Source organism: Pelmatolapia mariae, linkage group LG17 (genome assembly GCF_036321145.2).
Source record: "Pelmatolapia mariae isolate MD_Pm_ZW linkage group LG17, Pm_UMD_F_2, whole genome shotgun sequence".
Classification (NCBI taxonomy): Eukaryota; Metazoa; Chordata; class Actinopteri; order Cichliformes; family Cichlidae; genus Pelmatolapia; species Pelmatolapia mariae.
The window spans coordinates 34,810,198-34,828,173 of record NC_086242.1 but is presented as its reverse complement, the minus strand read 5'-3'; the positions used below and the strand labels follow the sequence as shown (position 1 = coordinate 34,828,173).

The 17,976-nt window shown below is 41.8% G+C and overlaps 1 protein-coding gene across 1 annotated transcript; it reads right to left on the bottom strand.

Annotated features, from left to right (window-relative positions):
• Positions 1-743: 743 nt before the first annotated feature.
• On the bottom strand, positions 744-17,575 carry LOC134646714 (NXPE family member 3-like). The gene is made up of 6 exons (XM_063500569.1): positions 17,549-17,575; positions 16,452-16,925; positions 12,220-12,515; positions 4,544-4,614; positions 1,373-1,582; positions 744-1,297 (listed from the first exon to the last, which is right to left on the bottom strand). Exons 1-6 carry the CDS (start codon positions 17,573-17,575, stop codon positions 744-746), a joined length of 1,632 nt encoding a protein of 543 aa, XP_063356639.1.
• Positions 17,576-17,976: the final 401 nt, after the last annotated feature.

Below are 17,976 nucleotides of genomic sequence, written 5' to 3'. Positions count from 1 at the left end.
TTGTTTGCACTTTCTGTTTTATTTTGGTAGTCATTTGTCTTCTGTTTAATTTCAGCCGTGTCTTCTTCCCCATGTCATGGTCACAGTATTTTCTGTTCTCTTCTGTTTTGTTTCCTTCCCAAATTTGGTGGCAGACGGTGGCGTCTGCCTATGGGCAGAACATGGGCTTCAATGCTCCTCCTCGCACCTGTCCTCCATTTTGCTTATTGGTTTGGCAGTATTGGAAGGCAGATTGAGCTTTAGATCTCCACCAGATAACTCTCATCTCTGCAGTGAACCAGAGGTGAACCTCCATGGCTTTCCTGCAGATGTAATGTGACTTAGTTGCACAAAACAGTTCACACAAGAGAAAAAAAGCCTATAACAACTAAAAGTTGACTGGTCTGTACTTTTATACCGACTAACCTTAGATTATGAATATATTTCTAAATCTTGATCATTATTCTTCTCCCAAACTAAACTGTAACAACAGCTGCAGTAAAAAGATGTACTGAAAAACCTTTTTGGAGCCAAAGCAGCAGTGAGCAGTTTATTTCTCAGAGATAAGCAGCCGGACACGTGACATTAAATACCATATCATGTAACTGAAACCAATCAGTATTTTATAGCTTACTTCATTATGGAATTTGCTTATGCTTGGTGAAGATTATGTACCAACCCAACTCTCCACCCCAAATTACTGTTAAAAAATATTTTTAAAATGTAGTCCATCTCATCTGTGGCTGGTCTGTTAAAAAATAAATCTAGCCACCCTTTTGAGGGCATATATAGGACAAGAGAACATTAATCATGTTCTTGATAATGGGAGGTTGTGGGTGGAGGCTGTGTGGCAGGTTGTGGGCCACAACCATCTCCCAGGCATCCACCAGATGGATATTCAATCCTTTGAACATGGCCCTGAGCACCTTGTCCCTCTGCAGTGAGTACCAGTCACTATTAGTAAGTGTCTCATAGAGTTCCAAAGCTTTGGGATTTGCAGTCCTAATGACAACCAGTGTATCTGGAGCCCTGGACAACAGGCGCACCACTGCCCTGTGGATGCTCTGCAGCCGTCGGATGTAGACTTCAATGGGGAAAGTGCTGAAGTGTGACCAAATACCAAGAACTACAACTGTGTTGCTGCCTCCAATCACGTTGTCTAGCTCATTGGCAATATAATGCAGCTCGCTGATAGGGACATTCATAAACCGGATAGGAGGACCATGGCAACGGTATGTCACAAAGATGTTATTTGGGTAGTCCAGGGCCACAAAAGGTCCAATTTGCTTAGGGCTATGTAGGTTAAACTCCTTGAGACCTGAAAGTATTACAGAAGGAATAAGTAAAGTACAGAAAATCAAATTGGTGCAAGAAAGGTTTTGCGTGTATCTACCTGGTAGTGCTCCATTAAAGTATTCAAACCACTGCCTGATGGTGGAGTCTCCGTACATATGAATCACTTTTCCTCTGAGACACTGAGTGATGGCCGAGGAAGTGTTAAACTGTCGAACTGTGGTGCCACCTAATGCTCGCCACACACCCTGGTAGTAATAGCCAGAGGGACCAGACTCCATACTCACGTCTGGCTGCCTTGGGATCTGACCTGAAAGGTAAAAAAGAAAAAGAAATCAACATATATATACACACACACACACACACACACACACCATACACACACACACACACACACACACACACACACACCACTCCATCCCTTTACACCAATTCATCCCACACTTTGCATTGCACTTGCTTAGTGATGTAAGGCTTGGATGCAGCTCCTCAGCCATGGAAGTCAGTCACTTCAACTTTTGTTATAATACCATTAACAGCTCACTGTGGAATATTTTGTAGTAAGGAAATTTCACAATTTGACATGTTGCACAGGTGGCATCCTATTATTATACCACAATGGAATTCACTGTTAACTCTATTGTGTCCACTATCTGGGAGGGAAGTGACCAGACGACACAGACCTAGAATAATTCTTGCCACACTTAAGTCCTTCAAACAGAAAGAACTGGTGAACACGGTACCTACATGGGTAACATAAATTTAAAAATTATGTACCCAAAAATCTGTTCTCAAAAATGCATAAGTTATTGGTAAAAACTTAAGATTTGATGTCTCTCCCAAGCGCAAAGTGAAAGTGAGATCTTTTAGAAGATTTGATATACAAAGATACACAAAAGCATGCTATATGGTCTTGTGTGTCTATTTCGACATTCTGGCAGAGGACATGTGAAAACTTATCTGCATGGTTAACTTACTGTATCCCAGCCTCTTTGAAGCTGCTCATCTTAGGTGAGGTAAGTGAATTAGGTATGGAAATATACCTAATTCCCCAACCACTCCCCAACTCTGTTTGAATGGTACTCATGGCCACTGATCAGTGGCCATGAGTCTTTGGACAGTGGGCTTTGATCTGTGGTTGTTGATCAATGGTCATGAGAATTTGCATAATTATGATGAAGGAACTTACTTCCCAACCCATTGTTCCTTCAGTGGTGCTAGTATCATTATGCAAATGTACTGTTTATATGATTGGGGAATCCTGCACTCAGCTGAGACTGAAGAAGTTTCTTGGATGAGTGACGAAACATTTCTCCCACTGAAAACACTATGTTCAGATGAACAGAATCAACTTTTGGGGATTACTTACCTGGATGTTGAGCATGCATCAAGACAATACTCCCAGGAATCTATATACACAATGGAGCATTAATAAATGAAGATATTGATTTTCCCCATAGACTTTTATGCAAATGATTCATCTTTCTTGTGCAGCTATAGGACTTGCTGTCCCCTAGAAAGAATACAGGTTGTAGGTATTTCCCCAATTCACCATACTTTTAAGATTAGGCTTAAAACATTCCTTTTTGATAAGTTTACAGTTAGGCTGGAACAAGTGACCCTGAACCCTCCTTTAATTATGCTGAAATAGGCCTAGGCTGCTGTGGGTGTCCCATCATGGACTAATCATTTCATTTTTACTCACCTCTTTTAACTTTTTATGTGCTTTTACACCACTCTGCATTTAATCATTAGTTATTATTAATCTCTGGCTCTCCAGTGTTTCTTTTGCTGCCCCTCCCTAAGTCTTATTCTGGTTTCTAACTTTTAAAAGAAAGCGCTTCCTTCCCACTGTGTGCTTGCTCATAGGGGGTTGTCTCATTGTTCGGGTTTTCTCTATTATTGTAGGGTATTAGCCTTAGAATATAAAGTGCCTTTGGCACTGCATAAATACAATTGAATTGAACTGAATTTTCCAGAACCAGAAGCTACTTTCATCTGTTACATGTGTCTGCTGTGTGACTAACAGTTAAGGCCCCAAAATGCAAGAGCCTGGAAATTTTAGTAAACTCAATTGACAGTTTTATTGCTGGAAGTCACAGTACATAGCACACTAAGCTGGCTTGGAAGCCAAAAGTATAAAGCTAACACACAGTATGTGGGAGATGGCAATAAGGCACAAAGGGAAGATTCAGATAATAAATACAAACAAAGGATAATGATGGAACAGGCAATAGGTGGGAGAACAGGTGAAACTACTAAAATTGACAAGACAGGGGAAGCAAAACCAAATACAAGTCACAAAAGACGAGAGAACAAGAATAACAAGAAGGTACACTAAACACACAAAGACCGAAAGAAAAACAAACATGGAAACCAGAAAGACTTTTCAAGAAGGCATGAGGAACATAACACAGCAGAAACAACAGAAATTATAAGCAAACTAAAACCCGGAGAACAAATCTAAGCAGACCTGAGAATGCAAATTTGACTACAATGAGTACCAAAACCTGGAATGATGAATCTCACACTATGAATGCAAACATTAACAAGAATACAAAGACTAAACACAGAAAATGCTGAGTCAGAGACCAGAGGACCAAAACGCATGGATAGCCACAAGATGCAAAGCTAAAGAAAAAACCCCAAAATCTGTATCTGAGAGCCAGGAACCATGAGAACATGTAATTTATGGCCACATCTGTCTACACTATCTAAACAAGAAAGTAATGATCAGTGTTGCCAACTCCTCAGTAAGGAAAATCGCTACTGGCTGTCCTAAAAGCCGCTAGAAGTCGCTAATTGACATTATCGCCTAATTTGCATAATTATTCCTTACCTATGTAGCAATTATGGTTTTCATTGTTTTCGCGGCCTCGCTCATGCGCGATTCATTTGCAGTTTGTACGCGTAGGGGTGAATATCTCTTGCTCTGACATCAGCAACTGCTGCGTGAGAACTACCTGCTGCCTGTGAGCCTTTTTTGCACGAGCGAGGTGCCCACGGCAGCACCCGCTGCTTGTTGAGAGTAAGGGCAATAAGTCATCATAAGTCTCCAATAACACCAGAAAAAAGTCGCCAGATTTGTTGCTATTCACTTTTTGGGAAAAAAAGTCGCTAAGGGGGTCTGAAAACTCGCTAAGAAAAGTCGCTAAGTTGGCAACACTGGTAATGATTTACAAATGTTTGTATATCATTAACAGCCAACAGAAAATTCACTTTCAATTTATTTATTGAGTAATTAATAATGCTGCTAAAATTTGGACTTTACCTTTCTTTTGCTGCAATACAGTGATGTTGGCAAGTCCTGACGCTTGGATGGAGACTTTTAAGTTGACACCACTGAGATAAAGCACAAATGTTAATGTTATTTTACTAAATCTGAGGAAACAGTATAGCGCTGTACACTGCACACTGAGCTGGAGAGTGCATTTATTCTTTTTAAGAATGTACCAGACTGGCTACTCCCAATTCACCTTACTTACACAGACATCTCTTTAGGTCTCATATTTAAAGCTACACAGAAATCTACGAATTCAACACTTAGAATCAACTTTAGATATTATATCTGTTTCATTTGCAGTAAAATATTAAGGGAACAGGTCTGACCTTGGTATGGACCTGCTTGTTGGTCATTTGTCCGATTAATTTTGGGCCTCTGAAAAACTGGAGAATATAAATAGAAGTTATGCTTCTCTTTTCTCTCAAGTGGAGAGGTGGATTTTATGTGTCTTCACCGACAGACAGAGCTGCCCTTTCCGGGGTGCACGCACCTGCAGCATATTGTCTTATCAGGGCTTGGCATTTAAGGACTAACTGTACCAGTGAGTGTCTAGTTGATTGTTTTCTCCATCTTGACAGTATTTTCCTCTGTATGTTTTTTTTTTTGTTGTTGTTGTCTGCTTCCTAGTTCCCAGCCTAGATGCTGCTTGCTTCCTGGAAAATTTACCAATGTTCCATTAAGGACTCTGAAGCTCACAGCCTGCCATATTCATCTTTTACTCTTGGAGTGACGCCACACACCTTCGCGGATGACTTACACACCTGCCTGCCAAGTCTAACAAGTTAGTTCTCAGAGTTGAATGTCGCCACACCTTTGCAAATCCAGTCCCTGCAGATTGTTCCTGAACTCACTTGCTTGTTGTGTCAGTTCTTGCTTGATTGTTCACCTTCCTGTTGTCACTTCTATTCATTCTTTAAACAGCTCTTGTAAACTTTTTATTGGTGATGCTTGGATCCAGTAACTGCAAAATTATGACAAAAATGATTTTGAATGACCCTACTGCAAAATTTTTGTAGTACCTCCTTAATTACAGCTAAAAGTTTGTACTTCAATTTAAAATTGAATATTTGATTTAATGTCCACTGTGCAGGAAAAGCTATTAAAATGTTTTTTTCCCAATAAATTATGGCCCTAATCATAATCATGCAAGGATAAGCTGCATATTATGACTGTCAGAGTGTGCGGTTTGTGCTCAGCGTTTTGAGTTTATTTTGTATTTTTGATTTCTTATGTTGTACTGGAAATATGTTAAGTTCTTGTGTTGTTATTATTAGTTAGGATTTAGTTTTAGTCTAGTTTATGTTTGACCTATGTCTCCTTGTTTATGAGGTTTTTTCTGTTTGTCGTGTGTTATCTCCTCGTCTATGTAAGTTCCTCTTGTGTCTCTCTCCTCTGTGTCCCTCTCCCTCTCTCGCTCCCTCTCTCTGTCTCTTGTGTTAAGCTTGCGTGTCCCAGTTCATGTCTCTCCATGTTTCTTGTTTTTATAAGTCTTGTTTACATGTTCAGTGTGTTTAGTTTTGCTTCCCCAGTTGCATCATGTTTGTTTGTGTCAGCCGTGTTTCCCCAGGTTTTTCCACTTCCCTCATTACCTTCCTGTGTATTTAAGTCCTCTGTCTCCCTCTGTTCAGTGTCGGGTCCTCTGTTTGTATTGCTTCATGTCATGTCATGTCAGGTTAGGTCTTAGGTTTTTTCATATTTCTGTTCATGTTCATGTTCATGTTTTCTTTGCCTCAAGTCTCATTTTTTTATGCTCCCACTCAGATTCATGTTCATTTTCTCATGTCATAGTTTTCATAGTTAGTCTTAGCTGTTCCCAGTTTAGTTTCTAGTTTAGTTTTGCCCCAGTACCCCTTGCCTTTGTTTTGTGGCTTTATTTCCTATAATAATAATAATAATAATAATAATAATAATAATAATAATAATAATAATACATTTTATTTGAGGGCGCCTTTCAGAAACCCAAGGTCACCTTACAAAAAACACAATTTTTTTTTTTTTTTTTTTTTTTTTTAAAACCTGTCCCGTTTGGTTCTTTTGCCATCAGAATTATTGTCTAAAGGCGAAGAAAGATGCCCAACGGATTTACTTTACCAAATGGACCATCCCAGCCTTGCCGTAATGGTCCATTTGATTTACCTTTTATTGTTTATTTTATTTATTTTTTTTTTTTACTTGCTAGATACGGGACAGGGGAAAAGAAAAGGGAGAAAGAAAGAGGGGGGAAAAAACAAAACAAACAAAAAAAAAAAAACAGCGGAGAAGAGGGACGGGGATAAAGGGCAAAAAACAAAAACCAACAAAATAAGCAGACAAAAAATACATATATCGATCACCTGGATCACCTGTTGAGAAAGAAAAAAGAAAACAAGCAGAAGAAAACGAGAGTAATAGAATAAACAACATCACAATGATATATGGGAATATAACACTACATACTTAATATTAAACATTATTGTGCAGCACGTAAGATCGACAGCGCACAGTGTGCTTTGAGGTAGGAGCCAAAAAGGGTGTAGTTTGTGTGTGTGATCACCTGTGTGTACACCTGTGAGCATGAGCGCGCTTGTATTTAAAAGGTTCCTTAATGTAATGATCTGCTAGAGGGTGTGGGGGGCCACAGTCCCATCCTCCAGGGCATGAAGCAGGTATGGAGGAGATCAAAACTCCAGACATCCAGAGGCCCCCAGAACACAAGAGACCAAGGAAGACCAACAGAGGGGCAGCCGCGCCACTGTCCCAGAAAGAGCTGAGGAGAGTCCCAGATGAGGGATCACTCAGCAGCCGCGGAGCAGAAGCCAGGGGGGGTTGCAGTGACGTGCCCGTGAGCTCCGCCGGCAGCCAGCTGTGCCTGAGTGACCGAGCCCCAGGCCGAGAGGCCGAGGGCACCCCACCCCCGAAGTGGCCCGAGCGAGCCCCAGGTTCCAGGCCCCGATAAGCAGCCACCAAGGAGTGAGCCGGTGTGTACCCGGACGCCCACCCCCGGACACAAAGAACCACCAACGCATCGATGTCTGAGGGCGTCCGCCACCGGCAGGGGAAGTGGTGGGGGGAGATAGGCCTCCAAACCTTGGAGGGCCTGAGATGTCCCCAGAGAGGTGGCGTCTGATACCCAACCTGACATATAGACACAGACATACAGGCACACTCAAATACAAACATCCATTCCCACCCTCATGCTCTCATAGGCAATTACTCCACACTCAACCAACGTGGAGACAGACATAAAGAGACGCTGTACACACAATCACACTCCCCAAGCGTACTCTAAGAACCGGGTCTAGGTACCCCTGCCCCTGGAGGGGGAAACTGCACCCAGACCCAGGTGGTGTTACCCTTTTCCCTGCAGTGGGGAGAAGCAGACTGCCCCGACTCCGCAGCAGCAGGGAGGCCCCACACCCCAGACCCCAGTCGGACGGCCAACTCCTCCTCCTAGCCCCCCCGCTCCAGCAGGCCGCAGAGACCGGGGGTGTGAGAAGACTCCAAACCTCCCTCTACCCGCTCATATGTAGTGTTGATGTATATGTGTTCTAAGGTGCAATTAAAACCCAGGAGGGCATGGAGCTACCTGCCAGAGAGCAGCAGGTAAGCGCATAGCCCCTCCTGATAGCCCTCAATGTCTACGTGTATTTAAAATTGAGAGGTGGGCAACGACGCCAGGGGTGAGGTGTACACCCTGATGGTAATTTGGAGTCCGTGTTGTGAGCCCACCCCCAAGATCCTATATGTATGTGTTATGAGAGTGTGAGTAATGTGAATGTCTAAGTTGTGAGATAAAATTGAGGCAGAGGCAGCCAGAAGGGGACAGAGGGGGGGGATGCCTCCTCTGCACCCTGGTGACACACCCCTACCCCAAGGCCCTGCATGTGTGGGTGATTGTGGTGGAGCGGGAAGAGGGAGGCAGCTGGAGATGGGGAGGGAAGAAAGGGAGGGGCAAGTGACCCCTCCCTGGGGCCAGCTCCCCCGCTGACCCCAGTAGGCACCCCCATGCTCTGCAACCCGCCAGGGAAAGGGGGCCCAGGCCCATCCGGACCAGGGCCCAGTGCAGCAGCGCCGCCCGGCCCCACAGAGCCCGGGACAGCCCACCCGACCCCACTACAGAGAAAACTGCACCCACCCCATCATCCACTCATCTTCCAGACTACACAAGACAATAGACGCCCAGGCTGAGATCTTCCTCCACCTCTCCTATATCTCCCCCTCCTGCAGAGAGAACTCCTGAGGAGAGGAAAGCTCCTGCAAGATGTGACAACCTCCCCCACCAGTTGAAGAGTCCCCCAGGTGGCTCGATGCACCGGCGGCGCCCTGCGCCAGGACTGGGCCCCCATATACCCACCCGCCCACAACCCCAGCAACACACCAACCAGGACCCGAGCCCCCGAGGCCCGGCCAGGGCCCCAGCCCAGAGACGGAGCGCCCCCAGAACCTCACGCCCGTCCCGGACCCACCCAGGGGCAGCCAGGCTACCAGGTCAGTAACCCACGTCCGTCAGCACAGACCCTCCCCTAGCCCCGCTGCACGCAGCCACGAGGAAACCGTCACCTAAGAGCCAACAGAGCCCTTAATTGGCCATGACCGCTACCCCGGGTTGAGCCCCCCAAGGAAGATGCTCCTGGGGAACCCCCCGACGCCCCAAGCCTGTTCCTACCCCCACACCAATCACAACAGTAAAGGTGGGACCAAACTATGACCCCCCACCCCCACTAGGTGATGGAGCTGATCAAAGGAGCCCAGAGCAATTGATCTGATGTGGTGGCAGAGGCTGTATCAAGACTAATGTAATCTAATAGATAATTTCTATACTGGTTAGAATTAAGATTATTTTTATTTTTCCAGTTCATGAGGACTGTTTTCTTGGCTATGCATAGGGCAGTGAAAACCATGTGGGCTATATTCTTTTCTGAAGTGACATTATCTAAGCTGCCCAACAAACGCACTAAAGGAGAAGTTGGAATGTTACATTTCAGACACTTCGATAAGTCTTCACATATCTCACGCCAAAACTTCTGAACTGGTGGACAGAACCAAAGAGCGTGGATATAATTGTCCAGTGAATTGGTTTGGCAGTGTGAGCAGTTGTTGGTAGACGTAAAGCCCATCTTGAACATCCGATGACCTGTATAGTGCACTCTATGTAGTATTTTGTATTGAATTAATTGAAGACTCTGAAGCAAAAAACACAATTAATAAAAGGAACAGTAGTCATAAAATACATAAAATAAGTTAAAATTACAAAACAGAGCGTGACAACAGATAAAATCAGCATTAAAGCGAATAAGCCAGTTTAAACAGATGTGTTTTGAGCTGTGTCTTAAATACAGAGAGGGAGTCAATATTTCTTAGTGCAGGAGGAAGAGAGTTCCAGAGCCAGGGAGCAGAGCGACTGAAAGCTCTGTTCCCCGTAGTAATAAGGTGTGAGGACGGAACAGTAAGATGAATAGCAGATGATGATCTGAGAGGGCGGGAAACAGTGGTGATATGGAGCAGGTCACACAAATATGAAGGAGCAGACTTATGGATACACTTGTATGTAAGAAGTAAGATTTTAAAATTTATCCTGGCTTCTATGGGCAACCAGTGAAGCTGCTGAAGAACTGGGGTAATATGAGCACTTAACGGAGTACGGGTTATGACCCAAGCTGCAGAATTTTGAAGAAGTTGGAGTTTATGAAGGGACCTTTTAGGGAGACCAAATAGGAGGGAATTACAGTAATCAATACGGGATGTAATAAGACTATGGACAAGGATGGCAGCAGCATGGGGGGTAAGGAAGGGACGGAGTCGGTTAATATTACGTAAATGAAAGTAAGCAGACCGGGTTATGTAATTAATGTGAGACTGGAATTAAAGAGTATTATCAAGTATGACACCCAAACTCTTAACCTGAGGGGAGGGAAGGGTGGGAGAATTTTCAATGTTAATGGAAAAGCTGTGGGATTTGGTTAAGATAGATGGTGTACCAACAAGTAAAACTTCAGTTTTATTACTGTTAAGTTTGAGGAAATTGGAGGAGAACCAGGATCTAATCAATAAGACAGTCTGAGAGGGAAGTTGGTGGGAGGGATGAATTGGGTTTAGAAGAAAGGTAGAGCTGGGTGTCATCGGCATAACAGTGAAAATCTATATTATATTTTCGGAATATATAACCAAGAGGAAGCATATAAATAATGAATAAAAGAGGCCCCAATACTGAACCCTGGGGCACACCAGCAGAAACAGGAAAGAGTAAAGTAGAAGAATGGGATTTAAGTTAGATAAACTGAGTGCGGTCTGAGAGATAGGAGGTAAACCAGGCAAGGGGGGTATGACTAATACCAATGGAAGCTAACCGGTTCAGGAGCATATTGTGAGAAATGGTATCAAACGCCGCACTAAGATCAAGAAGGATGAGAATGGATAGGAGACCAGAATCAGCTGCCATCAGAAGGTCATTGGTAATTCTTAACAGAGCAGTTTCTGTGCTATGATTGGGGCGGAAACTAGATTGAAATTGTTCATAGAGATTATGGTCATTGAGATGTAAATGAAGCTGGGCGGCGACAACTTTTTCAAGAATTTTTGAAATAAAGGGGAGATTTGATATAGGGTGAAGATTATCAAAGTTATTGGGGTCTGCACCAGGCTTTTTGAGAATTGGGATAACAGAAGCCTTTTTCAGTGCTTTAGGAACAATTCCAGTGTTCAGGGAGGAATGAATAATATTGGTTATGAGAGGTGCTAACGAGGGAAGACAGGCTTTAACTAACACAGTAGGGAGAGGGTCAAGTTAACAGGTGGATGACTTAGATTTTTTAATGAGATTAGATACGTCAGTTATGGAGGGAAGAGTAAAGCTTGAAAATAACTGACAGGAAGACAGTGGGGGAACCAGGAAGCCACATAAACGGCACACGTTTTGTTACATGTTAGTCTTCTGCTTTTGGGTCCACTCTGGAAACACACTGGCTATCCCGGCTCTGACAATGATGAGCTCGTGGTGATTTTGTTTTTAAATCTGCTGTCACTTGAGTTTTCCTTAACATGGACTGTAATGCTTTGATATGCTAATTTCATCATATGATTGTTTGTTTAGATTTGTGTTCCATGATGTTACAATTTAATACAATTAAGCTTTTAATTAAAAAAAAAAAATAAATAAAAAAGTTAGTTCTATTTTTATAGTGTCTAAATTTGACAAGAAAAAATGTCAGTTCTTTTTTTATGACAGATTTCATCTTTAAAATTTTATTGAATTACAGCTTCAGTTCACTTGGATCACTCATCAGAGTTTTTTATTAAAAAGAGTAGGAAACTGTTTTAATCAAAGTGCACCCTGGCTAAACACCAGTGACTATCAAAATCTATTTAATATGGTTGCTTATAAAATTAATTGGCTTACTGACAGATGGTGAACACAATGAATCAGCAGCTGAAGAGGCCAATATTTCTCTTTTGGGTTAACATTTGCTGGGTGGCCACTACCAAGAGTATCAGTGAAGAATTACTTATTGTCTATTATTCTGTTGAGTAGCTTAAAAATGTTTAAGGATTTTTATTTTAGAAGACAGGATCCAGGTACACAGATATTACTATTATTATTATACTATTACTACTATATTACAGATATTATTACTGTTTATAACTCCGTAAACCTCACACTACAGACATACAACATAGATAATGTATACCTTTGAAACAGCTTGTTCTCCATGACGGTGATGTTTTGATTAAATCCCCCCTTGGAGTGATTGATCCTGGCATCACAACTGAGCTTCTTTGGCTTGTAGCAGAACCACTGCTGACCTGTATGCAGCTCAGTGTAGTTGCACACAGGCTGCTGGGATGGACGCAAACATACATTACAGGTGGTAGTTTCACTGACGCTCCCTGAGCGGAACTGACTTTTGAAAAAAACTCTATCCGGCTGTTCTCTGGTGAGTCTGCCCAGCACTGTGACTGCCTCACTGGGGTGAACCAGTATTACCTGGTAGGAAAGAGAATCACTTTTTCAGTTCAGATAAATTTTTATCAAAGTGGGCATACAATTTTACGATTCATTTGAGGTAGTAGCAGTAAAGACCAACAAAGTCTACTTTGAGATTTCGAGGATGAAATGGTGGAGTGAATCATATATAGTAGATGAACATTCAGTAAAAATGATAATGGTGGGTTTGATTTGTCACCTGCCAACCAAGATAATAGCATTACCAGATAGAAACGGGGCTGAACCAAATGGCAACGTCTCGGGCTGAAAAATGCCACGCACCACAAAGTGGAAGTCCTGGTCTGATCAGTTTAACTTCTATCAGTTTTGAAGTATAGTTTAACCCTTCATTACCAATGTACTACTACTACTGTACTACTCATCCATTTGGATGCTAGTAACAAATGAAATGTTCAGGATGTGGCTGCTGATATGGTTGATGCCAGATTGTTGCAGTGTGGTAGTGTAGTTTTGCTCCTCTTGCTTTCTGTTTTTGCTTTGCAGTTTGGATCAGTGTTATCTGTACAGATACTTCAAGTTGACTAGTTTGAATCAAAGCCCGAGACTTAGCCTTGACAGATTTGATACTTCATTAGATCTGTTACCACTGATTTTTAGTCCAATTCTTGTCTATTGGCTTCTAAAGATGAGATGAGACTTCAGTGAACAGTAGATCAATCAACTAAAGGGCAAGATGCATCTCGTCTCGCCTGCGTCAGGTCTTTCTGGATTTTTTTCCTATTTCTTAATTACATGACACTCAGATACCATTCATCTGCTAGAGATGGGGGGTTTTTTCAGTCCAGTTTCATCAAAGTTATAAGGACATACTGCATGTTGAGGCATGCAAAACTTTACAGCTAATAGTTCTCAAGGTGCAAAAGTACAAGTACAATACTAATACAAAAAAGTTCCTAAAGATATAGGTATAAGGTATATTTACTGCATCTGCAAGAGACCAGGTGGAAGAGACACAAAGCTAGGAGCACTGTAGGTAGCTTCAAACTCTAATATCAAAATGTAGAATTACTGAATTACTAAATAGGATTAGTTTTGTGAAGTTAGGGCTAGGTGACAAAACAACAAAAATAATTCTTGCAAAATAACTTTTTGACATGAATATGAGACATGAGTAATATAAAGTCAACAGAACTAATTTCATCCATGTTTTGACAAACAAAATGACAATGAGAATACTGCCACACCAAACCAGTCATGTAGCAGAAATAGACTAACAGCTATGTAATGTTAGATGACGCATAGAGTGTGAGTAGCCAGCTGCATCATATGTGCTAATGCTTGTGCTACAACATGTACAACATGTACAACATGCTGTGCATGCCAACATGTGAGCACATTAGAAGCGAAAGTGAGATGGAAAGATGAAATGACAACAGAAAATGTTAAGGAAAACTCAAGTGACAGCATTACAGATGATGACAGCCCAACAGATATAGCCAAAGGATGAAGAAAACTACATTGTTGAAAAGAGGAGTAGCATGGTCACAAAAGGCCGAGATGGCAAGAGAGGAAAGAGGTGGACCCAAAAGCAGACTCAAACAAAATATTTCACTTGAAAGCAAGGTTTTATTTAATCATTTCTTTGGAAACACCAAGCCCCAATGGCGTAACTTTGTGCTGAATATTGTGGGGGTCAAGATCTCTGTCTAAATAAATAAATAAATCCCAGATGATTAAACATGCAACTATTTTGCTGGTAATAACTGAAATGAGTAAAGAAAATCATCAGCCTATTTATGCAAGATAATTCATAATTTTATTGGGGGGGGGGGGGGGGGTCATAACCAATGTTCCCTCTAATTTTTCATGTGTCTGAGCGATCACACAAACTCCCTGAGCGGTCCCTTGGACCACTGTGAGCGACATCAGACGTGTGCACTGTGGTCACGCCAGCATCTAATCCATCCAAGTTACATGGTTTATTAAAATAATCAAATTACAGCATTTACATTTATGTTAGACTACTTTTAATTAACTGCTTTAGCCCACTTACAATGAAAATGTAAAAAAATCTTGTTCATGACATGTATGTTAACACTATTGGAAGTAAAAATAACTTGAACTCCAAATTTGAAAACACAACTTTCTTTCTTCTTCTTCTTCTTTTTATAAAGCTCTGACTTGTACTATGAGTATGAGTCTGTGGTCTGGGAGAGAGTCCTGTAACTCTGTCTGCAAAATACAGTAAATAATGACCAATGTTGGGCAATTAATTATATAGTTACTTCTTCAAAAAAATACCTCAGTTTGGCAAACAACAAATTTTTTTGCAGCAATTTTTTTTTTTAAAATGCAGCCAAGGCGTTTTTAAATAAACATTATAAACTATTTACAGAACAATCAGCTGTTCTGCATCAAATTTGATGCCACACAAATTATTTGTGCCACTCCAGAAAATAATTTCTGTCCACTATGAGATAAAGGAGAACAGCAGCCTGATACCTGCAGGCCTGACAACAGGAGATGTATCACTCCTGTAACACCTGTAACATTCAGCAGTCGCCTCATTGTTCTGACACACACAACAAAACTACTGACTACACTACACAATAACTACACAAGATTTGCGCTAAACGTCTCAAATCTCTCACATCTCAAAACACCGCCGTCACTCCTAAAACTTCCCCCCGTTTCTTAACAACTAGATGCCACTTTGCCATACCATTTTTTGATTGGTCAACATGGTACATTTTTCGACCAATAGGAAAGGCTGTGGGGGGACGGGTGGGGAGGTTGTTTTTGCTCACAGCTGGAGACTGCTTTCCAGGGTTTTCCTTATAAAACGCCGTTTTTACCGTTTCTTCCCGCAGTAAATATAAACAACGATATTATTCAGGAAGAAAACCAAACATTGCAGAAATTTTTTATCATAACTCTGGTTTTACGTGGCCTATCAACACAATTTAAAAACTGGTATAAAGTCCACACTTTTTCAGTCAATTGTTCCGTCTGTCCTGCTCACATCTCCAATGGTTGTACACGTTGTCATTAACGTGGCTTCTCTCCACATCAGCCACGCCGCTTTGCTAGCTAAAACACCGGTGTCGGCACATAAGGACGCTGTCATAGCCTGTCAACCACGTTGATTAGCTGTGTATATACGAATGTGAATCACATTATTGGCTGGACTATGGGATAAGGTGGCATCGTTCTAATCCCATACGGGAGCAGCCAGTCACTTACTGACGAACACTTTAAAACAGAATTTTTGAAGTTTTAATTTTAATTTCAATTCAGGTTAGATTTTTTTTTTTTTTGTGCGCAACTCAGATTTTCTGTGCGCAACGACCGGGCCAGCAGTGCGCAATTGCGCACGTGCGCAGCTTAGAGGGAACATTGGTCATAACCCCCCTAACCCCTCTGGAAATTACGCCCCTGCCAAGCCCTATGTGGAGATGAGGAGCTTGCCCAATAGGATTAGGAGTTAAAAGTTGTAAATCAAAAGGGTGATGTTGAATGTTGTCCCGCAAGTTGGATGTCAGACAAAAAAGGAATTTTTCAGGCTAAGCTGGATAAAATAGTAGACAATGAGAGAGGGTTTTAATGCGATTAATTTATAAAGAGCCATTACAGGTAGACAACTTTAACAAAATCTTGAGTTGAGGAGGTGATTTGTGACAGGAGGATGCAAGGAATAGGGTGAGAAGGAAGCAGATGATTTGCTGTGCCAATCCCTAAGGGATGCAGCTCAAAGAAGAGGAAAAAGGGGAGACAAAGAAGAAACACATGTTCTAGTCCAACTTGTTTTTCAGCACAGCCATTACTCAGAGACAGAGGAATGCATCATTTTATACTATGTAGATGAAGAAATGTATTCCTTCATTTGTTTAATTTAGAAAAAAAGATGGGAATTTGACAAAATCACAAATTTACAACAGTTACAATCGCATTTAACGTGATGAGATTTAGTATTACCTCAACCTGTGCATTTCCTTCCCAGAGTAAAGAGAATACAGCAGAGTAGGAGCCATTGAGATGATCCACTACTTTCCCTGCTACACCTGCACCAAGAGTTGGGTTGTGTAGGCGAGCGAGTATGACGTCTCCCCCACAGTTCTTTGGACGGCCCTGGAAATCATACATTTTGATAATAACCTCCAGCTTATCCCCTATTTGCCACTGTCCTCCTCCCATCCTTCCGAGAATGTTGAAGATGCTGTGGGCTGGGTCACTGGACTTCCTCAGGGAAAGAGATTGTAAAGGCGGAGTGCCAGGCCAAGCGATGGACTGTAGCAAGAGGTCTTCTTCAAAGGCTTCCTTAGGGGAGAGTGGTTTTAGCTTGCAGAAGTTGTACCACACGCCAGCAGGTGGAGTAACATTGGAAATGGTGGGTGGATGGATGATTTTGGTGTTGTTCACTTTATTGTGAAACTTGAAAAGTGTGGGAGTCTGGCAGTGACAAAAATGCATCAGACAAACATTGTTGACATTGTATAATGAAAAATTCATCGTGTGACTAATGTTGGCACTGATGTTTTGATAGTAGTAGTACTACTGTGCATCCCACATAATGAGGAGTTTATTGAAAATCCTGCAAAAATTGATTTTTACTGTAATACAAATTTCTTAAAGTGCATTGAAAAAATACATAAAGGAAATTGAATACTCCTTAAAAAGTAAATACTGCCGAGAGCTAAGCTGCCTTGCATGAGGTCGCTGGAGTGCTTCTTGTTTTTGTTGTTATTCTTAATTCTTAATTTGATTTGTTATCTTATTGCCGAGATGATTGATATCTGCTTTTATTTTGCCTGTATGTAATTTTCTGTTTGGCAGTGCTGTGTTTTGATGCATATTTCTGTTGTTATCCTAGCATATTAAGCTTTAGTTTTATTTTATTCTGTCTTTTTCTTATTGTTTTTCTATGTCTTGTCACTCCCTTAAAAATAGCAACTTTTTCACTGCACTGACCTGGGCACGTAGGTCACACACATACACTCATCTTAATTTGCATATGTGTGTGTCCCATTCCCATGTCTTATCTTATATAAATACATAAAAAAACAAATCCTTACCTCCAGAATGTCCGTGACATATACCATGATGATTAGGACAAACACAGCCAGCACAAGGAAGATGAAGCCACACTTTTTTAGCCAAATGGGGACAAAAAAGTTTTGAACCCTCATGATCAGCAAATAGCCCTTATCTCTAATTGTAGCACAGTATTGTCCACAGTTCTAATGGTACTGAATTTCAGGTAAAAGACAACATGTGTGTGGTTATAAGGTCTTATCTAACCAATTGTACTGTCTTGAAAAAACGGAAAGATCAGGCAGCTGCAATCGAGCAGCAATTAGGGGGTGGTTGTGGTTAGCGGTGCCACTGCAGGTTAGGCGTACACTCCTGCAGGGCATCCGGGTTAAAAGGATAAACTGGATCCTATCATGTTGTTGGTGATGTGTGCGGCTGGCAGCGGGAGAGCTGCAGTCAAGTGTGCACA

What these genes read in the sequence shown, in the direction of transcription:
- LOC134646714 (XM_063500569.1), bottom strand. Translation starts at nt 17,575, where the DNA reads ATGGTATATGTCACGGACATTCTGGAG. An exon ending in ATGTCACGGACATTCTGGAG is followed by an intron (nt 16,926 to 17,548) that starts GTAAGGATTTGT and finishes TGTCACTGCCAG; the next exon opens with ACTCCCACACTTTTCAAGTT. An exon ending in AAGGAAATGCACAGGTTGAG is followed by an intron (nt 12,516 to 16,451) that starts GTAATACTAAAT and finishes CTTTCCTACCAG; the next exon opens with GTAATACTGGTTCACCCCAG.